Source organism: Geotrypetes seraphini, chromosome 14 (assembly GCF_902459505.1).
Source record: "Geotrypetes seraphini chromosome 14, aGeoSer1.1, whole genome shotgun sequence".
Taxonomy (NCBI): Eukaryota; Metazoa; Chordata; class Amphibia; order Gymnophiona; family Dermophiidae; genus Geotrypetes; species Geotrypetes seraphini.
Genome location: NC_047097.1, coordinates 46727795 through 46739937, shown reverse-complemented (window position 1 = coordinate 46739937; position 12143 = coordinate 46727795). Strand labels below are relative to the sequence as shown.

The window sequence follows — 12143 nt, the reverse complement described above, 5'->3', positions numbered from 1 at the left end:
GTACCTACCGTGTGGTTTTTTTTCTCTACTAAGGATCTCGTTCCTTCTATTATATATTCATTTAGTGAAATACAACATAGTGTGCACATGCCCCTAATTCTATAAAAAGCGCCCAAAATTGGTCATATAACCAAACTGCGCATGCAATGTAATTGAAAAACAAGATAATTAATGCCGATCATTGGCATTTTAACAAGCAGTTATTGGTGTTAATTATGTGTGTAGGCCACTTGCACCACAGTCATTTCCACATGCCACTGGGACCCACTTTCCCATGGTGGTTTCTTTGGAAACAAGGAGTCCCATGGGAAGGGCACCCTAAACCACAGCCTGGGCAGTGCTAGAGAATGGGGACCTTGGCTACAGTTGCCCTGTCTACTGGTTAAGCCCGCCCTGGCTGCTAATGCTGCTGATCTTCCAACCCAAGAAGATCTCAACTAGTCCTCCCACTGTGTTGATCTCACAGCATGCATCAACCTCGTGAAGAAACCGGTTTGGGTTTTTTTAGAGCTTCCTTCAAAGTTTTCTTCTTGTGCATTATTTATACCTTTGTGGTATGGAAAATTTCTATCTCCTCTAGTAGATGCATATATTAGTTTCTATGTCCCACCTCACAGGGCTTTTGATGTACTCTGTATTCTTTCTATAGCTTTTTGTTACTTTGGTCTCCAAAACTGGATGCAATACTTTCTCCAGATGAGGTCTCACTGACAGTCTGTACAGAACATTACAGTAATGACTAGAAAATTCTACAAAACAACTTGTGGCCAAATTTGTCTTTTATATTTATCTACTGAAGGTAGAACAGCAATATCTCCTAAAATGAAAACAGCTTTAACCATGAACTCATCAGTATCTAACACTGTATCATTTATCTGTAGGAGAGTGGTTGGTTAACCTCACCAAGCTCTAAAAATGAAAATGTTACACTTGAATGTATTGTGGAAGCATTAAAGAAAGGAGGATATGACACCACCCTGTTTAAAATGCTTCAGACGTGTTGTAATGTATTGGAATATGCTAATAGAAAACTGAATTTGGTCTTGCGGGACCAAGGATTCCTCTTATCATTATTATACTTTTTTCTTATCAAGTAAAGGATCTTAATTATTTTCCTGCTTGCATAGCAGTGCTCACCACCGTAGAACTGGATTTTTTTGAAAATGTTATCGTGGAAATGTTAACTACACTTGGATCATTTCAGAATTATTATCGCACAAAAAGATCATTCATTTATGTGTACAAAGCTAATGAGTTCCCCAGGTAGCTACATAGCAAATATTACAGGCAATTTCCAAGCAGTCTTGTCATTACAGAATGCAATTTGAAAATACTTTTTCAGCCATCTCTTTATGGGAAGCACTCAGATAGCACCATGGCTCTGACTTATCAAGGGTTTCCCATAGGTGTAAAATGAGTGAAAACCTTGGATCAAAGTAAAGTGCTTAGCTGCCTTTTCATAATCATTTTCCAGCAAATGTAATGCTTTTGAAAAGAAAAAAGATTAATAGCGCTGGAAACCATGGCCCACCATTTACAGAACAGGTTCAAGCACAGACCTGGATTGGCAGCTCTGCAAACTTTCCCACATGACCTGTCAAGGTGTTTCGGCACTATTCTGGAATAAACCATGTCAAAGACTCAGCTCGTAATTCACTTTCCATTCTTTTCATACTTTGGCCTCTCTGCTAAAACTATACACAGTGGTGCCAATTAGTGCTAAACTGTGATGGCAGGGTTTTATTTTTAGTCTGAGGTAAAAGGTGAGAGGTTTAGAATGAAAATATTCTCAATCATGGCGCCCACATGGTGGAAATCTACCCAAGGAAATGAGGCAGGAAACTACGAGGGGGTGCTGAAAAGTTCTCAGCCCAACCAAGAAGAAAATGATGTGGATACGGTTTCAATGAATGATCTGAAATAATGTCAAAACATACAGCAGAACTTTTTCTGCAAATTGGCACTTTTCAGTTACAATGGCAAAATAACGCTCAGAATTTAGGAAGCTGGTTGGTTGGGCTGAGAACTTTTCAGCACCTCCTTGTATGTAATAAAAGTGAGCCAAGTACAGGACAATCAAGCCATTGTGACATCACTGATTAGGTTGGCTCTTATTGGTGGAATGAGGCATTCTGACATCACAATCTCTGCTCTGGTTACCAGAGACTGGAACTCTTCACATTATGAGGGGGTGCTGAAAAGTTCTCAGCTCAGCCAGGAAGAGAATGACGTGAATACAGTTCAATTAATGATCTGAAACAATGTCTAACCATACAGCAGAATTTTGTTTCTGCAAATTGGCACTTAATGAAATAAGAGAACACTCTTTTCAGTTACAATGGCAAAATAATGCTCAGAATTTAGGAAGCTGGTTGGTTGGGCTGAGAACTTTTCAGCAACCCCTCATGTTGTTAATTTAAGAAAATGATGAAAACTTGAATTTTTACAGCCTTACTTATTGGTAAAGTGATGGAAATTAGTTGAACAGACAATGTTAAATAATTTGAGAAAATCAGAGGTGCCTACCCTTACCATGTGGAAAAATGAATTATTTACCTTGATAAAGTATGAATATTTGGATGTCAAGAATTGTCCCATGGCGCCCAAAGTGCCCTCTTTAATTTTTGACACTGGAGTGCTTGGGGGGGGAGGTGGGGGGGCATTGGGGGGTTATTGCCTGGTTTCTTGGTTGGGTCCATTTGCCTCCATGCAGACACAATGCAGTAGACTCTTTCATCTTGTGTTTTGGTTTTTGGTTTCTGGTTGTATTTGTTCCCAGAGTATTGTATCTTTTATCTTGTACTGTATTTCTATTTCAAAATAAAACTTTATTAAAAAAAAAAAAAAAAAAGATAATAATTTGAAAAGATGCAATGTTTATTTCAATCTTGCTACACCACCTTATTTTCAATACAAGGGGGCCTGGGATCCCTCCTGCCCGTTTCTTAGTAGGGGGGTAGGGGGTTTCGCTGGGGCAGGATGGCTTGGGCTCCCTCCTGCCCGGATCGAGTCGGGGGGGTCACTCGGGCAGGAGGGCTTGGGCTCCCTCCTGCCCCGATCATTGTTGGGTGGGGGGGGCACTGGGGCAGGAGGGCTTGGGCTCCCTCCTGCCCTAATTGTTGTTGGGGGGGTCATCGGGGCAAGAGGGCTCATCTCTCCTGCCGCGATAGCGATCGCCCACCCCCGAACCACAGCACTTCGGGGTGAGGATCATAGCAGGGGAGATGCCCTGCCATGTGTAAGGTTTGTTAGTGGCCCCCACAAAAGGCATTACAAGAATTAAGCATTACAATTAAGTAGAAAGCAAAGCAGTTTCCCTGCCTTACATAGTTCAGAGACAAAGAGACAGAGAGTCTGAAGTTCTAGGGAGAGCCAGAGAGAGAGAGAAAGAAAGAAAGAAAGAACAAGAGAGCCAAGAGCCAAGAGATAGATAGATAGATTTTTGTGTGTTGCAGAGAGGAGGCTTTTATAGCTTGGAATCTTATTCAGAATATAGAAAACTATTGAGCTTCAATAGAAGTTAAATCTTCCCCTCCTTAGTAAACTTGTGCTAGACAGCCGAAGAATAGGTTATGGTCAAATGTAATTTCCAGTATGCCTCTGACAATAGTTTCTGATTAACTTTAGTTATCTGTGCACCTGGACCCATTGTCCTAAGCACCCTCTTAATCAGACATTAACACATTAACACCTTTTAGCTAATCATGATTCAATCAGGGCTACTTAAAACAGTCTCCCTGCCCTCAGGGTCTATCTGCATTCACATGCCAGAGTCAGATTTATATAATTTCCCATAGGCCTTTGCTGACATAAGTAATGCCAACTGAAAATGCTGAATGCTAGCGATAGCTATGCTGACACCGTGATCCTCACCCGAAGTACTGCGGTTCAGGGGGTAGGCAATCACCATCATGGCAGGAGAGATGAGCCATCTCTCCTGCTGCGATAGTTGCAGTATATAGTAGGATGTTGCTGGGGCCGCTGAGCTGCTGCTCAGCGGCCCCTTTTTTGGCACTTATATCTGTTTTGACTTGGTCTAAATCAAAACTTATAAGTGCCGACTAGGCAACCTGCCTAAATGTTTGGTTATACATGCTGTACGACTAAGTGTAGGTCAGCCCACCTCCTACCCTTTCCCCTCCTCTAAAAATGCCTCTTTTCGCTCTATGCGTTTAGAGGCAGGGGAAAGGCCTAAGCTGGTTTTAGATACATCCAAAACCAGCTTGGTTATGGGTACTTGGACAATCAGGCTTTTTTAATCATCCAAGTACCCATTTAGGCCACTTTTTAGATGTTTTTTTGTTTTGATTATAAGCCCCTTAGCCTTTTGGAAAATTCTCTTGTAAAATCCCAAATAAATTCTATTACAATAGTCAGGGATACTCGATATCAAAAACTGTACCAATAATCTGAAAGATGTTAAATCGAAATATTTTTTAATAGTGCGAAGCTTCCACAGCACGAAGAAGCATTTTTTGACTAGTGAGTCGATATGCTCATCAAGAGTTAGTGATCTAGCGTAACTCCAAATATTTTAAGGAAATGTAACAATGTAACAATTTATGAGTGAATGATGTATGATTGACAAAGCTGCAGTAGAGATTTCTATCACGGGCCAACAAGGTAAATGCTCCAATGTTCATAGGAGCATTTACCTCACCGGCACACGGTCGAAACCTCTACCATGGCTTTGTAAAAGCCAGCATAAATGCATAACAGGCATTCACTGGAAACAGGACTGGAAGACTGCCAGTTTTTGGCAAATACAGTAATGGGTTACATAGTAACATAGTAGATGACGGCAGATAACGACCCGAATGGGCCATCTAGTCTGCCCAACCTGATTCATTCTGATTTTTTCTTCTTAGCTATTTCTGGGCAAGAATCCAAAGCTCTGCCCACTGTTCTTAGGTTCCAACTACTGAAGTCTCCGTCAAAGCTCACTCCAGCCCATCTACACTCTCCCAGCCATTGAAGCCCTCCCCAGCCCATCCTCCACCAAATGGCCATATACAGACACAGACTGTGCAAGTCTGCCCAGTACTGGCTTTAGATCTTCAATATTTACTATTCTTTTCTGATTCTAGATCCTTTGTAAAGGGGGATAGGTATGTTTATAAACCATTGTGAAACAGTCAAAGTGGATTCATATATAAAAGATTCATCTCTTAGACGTATCTTAGAGCAACTAAATAATGTGTCAGAGACAGCTTTGTTGGTGACACTCGATGCTGACTCGCTCTACCTCAACATAAAGGGCTCCTTTTACTAAGCTGCAGGATTTTAGCGTGCGCTAAACCCGGGCTACACGGCTAGAATTAACGCCAACTCAGTGCTGGTGTTAAGGTCTAGCATGCACGGCAGCTTAAAAGGAGCCCAAAGTGTTAAAAATTATAGATCATCATACATCACTACCCCTTTTTTTGATTCAGTTGGCAGAGTTAGTGATCACTAAAAATTACTCTTGGTTTTCTGGAGATTATTTTTTTACAAACACAAGGCGTGGCAATGGGAGCCACTTTGCCTCCATCAGTAGCCACACTGTATGTGCTGCACTTTGAGCCTACACTTTCAAAAATCCCAGTGTGTATCTAACAAAATCATAATTTATTTCTGTATAGGTTGATCCTACATCATTAATGAAAGAAAGGGTTTATGTAGCATCAGCAAAACTACAAGTAGACCTATCTATAGGCACAACCAGCAAAAAAAAAAAAAAAAGGGAAGTGATAATGTTCCAGACTTAACCCAGAAACACAAAAAGTGGAGAAAGCCACAAAGTATCAGGATGAGATAAGGAGTACACAATAAAAAAATATATATTAATTGAATACAAAAAGATGAGGCAGCACAGTCCAAATATTCATATTCATTGTGATGATCTTACAAAACCACAACAGGGTTGAGTAGCACAACTCTGTAGGAGAGGAGAGACAAAGATACGTAATAGAGGCAGTCAAATACCTCAAAACATATAAAACACACCTAAGAACGAGTGGTCACCTAGATGCCACATTAGGAAGAATTGCAAATTTTAAAGAAACAGAGACAGTATAAAGCTCTAAAGCAGAGCTCCCTAAATCCTGTCCTCAAAGTCCTCAATCCAGCCTGGTTTCAGGATTTCCTCAATGAATATGTGTGAAATCTATTTGCATTCACTGCTTCCATTGCATGCAAATAGATCTTCTATGTATTCATTGTGGAAATCCTAGAAAACCAGGCTGGGTTGTGGACCTCGAGGACTGGATTTAAGGACCATTGTTATAAAGGATACAATAGACATATGAGCAGCATCAGAAGAGGGTAGAATGCACAGAATATAAAATATTATATTAACCATAATTATTTTTTATCCACAGTTAGCCCTCCATTTATAAATGGCTTCTACTATGGTATCTTCTTCAGTTAAGGACCATTCTATCAACCAAGAATCGCTCCTCCAGACTGAAATCCAAAGTCTTTCTAAATCTGCAGCTCAGTCTTTCAACAATGATGATGTTTCCCAAGCTTTAAGTATGTTCAAAAAAGCTTTTTTACTCTCCTGTAAACTAGCACAGAAACAAACCCAGAACGCATGCTTATTTAACTTGGGTGCTGCCTACATATCTGCAGGGAAACCCCAAAAGGGACTGAAATGTCTGATCAGGTCTAAAGCAGAGGGATTGGAGGAGAAAGATGCCAGCTTATACTTTAATATTGCAGCTGCTTATGATGAAATGAAGGAGCCTTTGAAGGCTATGAAATTCTATGAAAAAGCAATTAAGTCATATGAAATCAGTGATATAAGCAACATTGCAGATGCTCTGATAAAACTTAGCTACTGCTTTGTGGCTATAGGAAATCTTCCCTCAGCTGTACACACTTTTAGACTAGCAGGGCAATCGTATCAGAAACTGAAGAAGACTGAAGATGCAGCAATGGCCGTGAGAGAGGCAGCTAACTATATGATACAGAGTCAGAAGTTCTCGAAACTGGAAGTGCTCTCGACTTTAAATACTTGTGTACAGATATGTACTGGAGTCACAGATAAATCACTGCTGGGTGAGTCGACACCATCTTCGATCAAGCTATGAAAACCTCACTAAATACGTATAATTGCTTGTAAATCACCTCTTTTACCATAAATGCATGCGCCTACGAGAGGCCACTGAAAAGTTCTCAGCCCAAGCAAGAAGAGAATGATGCGGAGTCATGAAACATAAGTTATTCCATACTTTTCTTGACATGTTTTGTTTCAGTGAGGCAAAGGCTTTCTAGTAAATGGGCACAAGTATAGGAAAACCAAGCCATTGTGACATCACCAGTGATGTTGGCTCTTAGGCATTGGTGGAATGAGGCATTATGACATCACAATACGAGGAGCTGCTGAAAATTTCTCAGCCTAGCCAAGAAGAGAATGATGTGGAGCCATGAAACTTACAAGTTATTCCACACTTTTCTTGACACTTTTTATTTCATTTCATATCATTGAGATGAAAAGTGTCAAGAAAAGTGTGAAAAAACTTGTAAGTTTCGTGGCTCCACATCATTCTCTTCTTGGTTGGACTGAGCACATTTCAGCAGCCCCTCGTAGTTCTTTCTTTCTGAATTGTTCTGTAACAGAGATCAAACTCTTGTCATTTTCTTCTAGAAACACCCGTTGATTGATGTTTTCCCCTTGTGAAACTACTACTTATTTTTTATGATGTCCTAGATTCAGAACAAACCATTGAACTTGCTTTTCGTTTTACTACATCTTCCACTTGTAAACTGCTAAAAATCTATTTTCATTCAAGAAGTTGAGATGAGTGCAAAATTTAAGGTTAGAAACAATCCAGGAGCATATCAGCACAATAGAATTTTGGGATTTTCTCAGAATTCACTGCAAAAATTTATCAAGGCTTTATCCGTGAATCTGGAGAAAATACAACCTAATTCAGTGCAATCTACACTGAATCTACTTAAGTGTATCTGCTCAAATTTCCCAAGCAGAAAGGCCCTGATTCTATAAAAGACATCTAGTTAGGCGCCTAGATCGATGCATAGTCTGTTATTAAGACATGGGGGAAGCCTCTGCTTGCCCTGGATCGGTAGCAAGGAATGTTGCTTCTCTTTGGGCTTTGGCCGGCTACTAGGGACCTGGATTTGCAACCGTGAGGACTGGCTATTGGGCTTGATGGACCATTGGACCCAGTAAGGCTATTCTTATGTTAGATGTTCACCTAGCCGATCTAGGCGCCTAACTCAATTATTTAAAGAGCTTAATCAGCACCAAAAATAAGCAATTAGTAGCTCAGAATTGGTAAAATTTTAAATTAATTGGATGGTGGGCATCTAACTTGGTAGCTGTCTACCAAAAAGTAGGCATGGTTAGGGTCAGATTGTGGGTGGATCTTGGGTGTGTTGTGCATGTAGGCCCCTAAAGTTGATTTATACAATGATATTTAGGCCAAGAAAATCCTGGCATAAATATGGGGGGCCTAAGGTTCAGTGGTCTACCAGTGCTTAAGTCCACTTTAGGCACCACTAAATGTGATTCTATAAATAGCCTAACTGAAGATTGGCAGGTGCTATTCACCGCGTTCCTCAGCACCTGTCTTAGGTGTTGTTTATATACGGGAGGGTGCTGAAAACTTAGTTCTCAGCCCAACCAAACAACTTCCTAAATTCTGAGCATTATTTTGCCACTGTAACTGAAAAGAGCGTGATCTTATTTCGTTAAGTGCCAATCTGCAAAAACAAAATTCTCTGCTTTGACATTGTTTCAGATCATTGATTAAACCGTAGCCACATCATTCTCTTCTTGGTTGGGCTGAGAACTTTCAGCACCCCCCCCCCCCCCCGTAATGCGGCCAAATTGCCACTTCCGGGGTAAGCCATGCATCTGCAGGCATGCCAAGGCACTTCCATAGGTGTAAGTCAGATGCCTACATTGTAGGTATTGTTTGCCGCATCGATTTTTTAAAAAATAAAACGCACATCCCGATAGGTCTATCAGACAGCGGTAGGACGCCTACTGCCTAAACTGGGATTCCATTTTGGAAATCAGGCCCTTTATGAACTAACATTTATTTACATCTGCTCTATAGTTTATTGCAAAAAATGTAGCATCCTTTAATGGCCTTTCCTTTTCTCTAATAAGCTACAAATACAGCAATATAAATAACATAGCACTATAAGGAAAACTGAAAACATTAGAATATCTCATTATAGATATAGAGGGGCATTTTTGAAAGGACCTCCAAGTAAGAATAGAGACGTCCAGCTCATAACGTCCAAAATGGATGTCTATCTCAATAGGTAATAGGAGGCTCAGGGCTGTGGCTGAAGGACATCCGCGCATGCGGCAGACATCAACGTGATGACATTATGTATACACTTGATGTCATTGCGTCAACGTCCTCGCGTCATGTCCGGGTGCCCTCCAGCCACAGCCCCAAGATTAGTGCACTGCAGTGTAAAAAGTTTGCAACACACTGCACTAGGGGATTAAGGAGGTGCCATGCCTTAATAGCTCCAGTGGCCAGCTGCTCAATCAGAGCACCTTTTTGTACCTTAGATGCAGGGGGCTCTCAACCCAGTCCTCGTGACACACTCAGCTAGTCAGATTTTCAGGTTATTCACAATGGGCCTGACATTCGGCACTATTTAAATGGCCAGGAACAGCTGCCAGCCATCTCAATAGCACATCTGGCAATATTCAGCAGAGGATAGTTGGCTATCTCATGCTGAATATCCTGGTCTTTAGATTGGCCGTTGACCAGTCACATGACATACAGTCACCACCAATATTTAGCGGCTTCCGGCTAAGTTTGGTGGCCAAAGACAACCATCTAAAAGGGCGGTAGTTCTATGGCCATTGAGACTTAGCCGGCTAGCAGCTGAATTTTGGCATAGTTGGCTAGGTCTCAGCCAGCCCAAAATAGACCAGAAATTCAACGCCACAGTGGCCGGATACGGCACCAGCACTGAATTTCCAGTAAAATGCTTGAAGTACCTGTATGTAAAATGCTTTGAGTGTGGTTGTAAAAACTACAAAAAGGCAATATACAAAGTCCCAATCCCCTTATCTTATGCATATTCACTTTGGATATCTTGAAAACCTGGCTGACTGAGTGTGTCCCAGGGACTGGGTCGAGAACCCCTGCCTAGATGTGAATGAAACAGGTCTGAGGATGCCCTCTTTTTTTTGTTTAGACTTGAACGCTTCTTTCCATTTGGTTATTACTATTGGATATCCTGATTTGGGGTCCTCCCTACTCTCACCCAAAATATGCCCAAAACACCCCCCCCCCCTGCTATTTGCCATGTTATTGCCATGTCCTGTCTTTGTAAGATCAGGATTTGGATGTTTCCAGCACATGGATGTCCATTTGGGCATTTTGAGATGTCCATGTGCTTCGAAAATAAGAGCCCTGGTATCAGTCTTTTTTAAGTAAAAATGGATCCAGATGTTCACATTTCCCTGGAAACCAAAATTAAAGGTATAACACTCTATGGCAGTGTCTCGCAAACTTTCCTACTGGTGGCACACTAAATCCACTGCCATGGCCAGAGGATGCCCAGAAGTGCGTGGAGGCCCATCTGGCTGCAACATATTGGTGGAGCAATCCAGGAGGTGCAGGGAGAGGAGGAGAGACGCTGGCCAGGAAGAGAGTCATCTGCGCCGGCTGACTTCCTAAAGGACGTGCCTCTCTCGCCGCGAGAGGCACATCCTGTAGGCAGGCAGCCGGCGTGGACGACTCTCCTCCTCGCCAGTGTGTCGCGGCCCACCAGAAATCTCAGGAGGCACACTGGTATGCACAGGACGCAATTTGCAATATGGTATCCTTCTGAATTTCATAGAGTGCAGTCAGCATATTATAGAATGAATAACTGTCTAATGAATTATGTGATGTTTTTCACTAATGTACAGAGCATTTTGCTGTCTTGAGCAGGAAAGCTCTACAATCACATTGGGCTGCATTATGCTGAAATGAAGTGCTTTGATCAGGCTAGGCAGTGTTTTGCGGAGAGCCTGGATACCTGCAAAGGGACAAGCTTTTCCATACGCAAGATGGCTGTGCTACTCCAGAATCTGGGAGCCGTTGACAATGCCCTGGGCCAGTATGAGACCTCACTAAGATGCCATGCAGAGGCAGCTGATATGTATGGTAAGATACGAAAATCACAGCAATGAATTCCAGCTAAGAGACTGCAGCAGCTGCTAGCCCTTGATAACATCTGAGTGACTCAATAAATTACTTAGGGCCCCCTTTTACAAAACTGCAGGAGTGAGTCCCAGGGTGGCAAGTGCACTGCAGCCCAGAGAAACTGAATGGGGTGCATTGTATTTGCTGCGCAGGAATCGCTCCTGCGGCTTTGCAAGAGGACCCCTAGTGTGGGCTTTTTCTATGACTAAAACTCTGGTAAAAGACCACACCTCAGCTGCATAAACAGCTAGGATAGTCAATGCTGGGCCATGTCCAGGCACGGGCATTAAATATCCAGGTTTATGCAGCTGTGTATCTCGTATATGGTTAAGTGTAATATACAGCATTCAATTGCCTTAGTAATGCTGCATAAAGATGGGACTATGTTTAGGGTTAGCAGATGGCCTTAGGGCTTTTCAAAACCCGACACTTTGTCCGGGTTTTGAAAAGCTGGTGACATCAGGGCCAGGGCAGATGCACTCCAGCCCTGGCCCGAAGAGACGGGGTTTGGGTGGGGCGGGGCTGGGGGGGCCACGCATCCTCTTTTACCAGATGGAAAATCTGGCAACCCTGTTCGATGTGACCACTTAACTTAGGCAGTTGAGTACTGACTCCGCCTCCAGGCCAGCCTCAAATTGCTGAATATAAGTGGATAGCCCCACAGTGGTGATTTTTTTCCTGCCAGGAGCTGTTTCTGTTAAAATCACTAACTATCCACCCTTTAATAACTGACCCATTACATACATTGTGGATTGCACTGCCACTTACGCTGAGGCGAGAATCCAATTTTTCCAAATTCAAATCAATGCTCAAAACTTTTCTCTTTAAAGAAGCCTATGAGACCCTAGACTTAATCTCTGTAGTACGCCCTTTTGTCCTTTCCTTCCCCACCTCCTTTTTATGTCATAGCCCTCCCCTATTCCCTTTTGTATCAGATGTAGTTGTTTATTAGGTTTGTCTAGCTATGTTTAT

At 42.1% G+C, this 12143-nt stretch overlaps 1 protein-coding gene across 2 annotated transcripts in view; it reads left to right on the top strand.

Moving 5' to 3' along the window:
• Positions 1-12143, top strand: part of LOC117348471 (tetratricopeptide repeat protein 24-like) — a 55011-nt gene that overhangs the window by 19293 nt on the left and 23575 nt on the right. For both annotated transcript variants that reach the window (XM_033920664.1, XM_033920665.1), the window contains exons 2-3: positions 6360-7041; positions 10917-11132. In XM_033920664.1, coding sequence (XP_033776555.1) covers positions 6378-7041; positions 10917-11132 — 880 coding nt within the window. In that variant the 5' untranslated portion in view covers positions 6360-6377. The remainder of the gene's footprint in view (positions 1-6359; positions 7042-10916; positions 11133-12143) is intronic.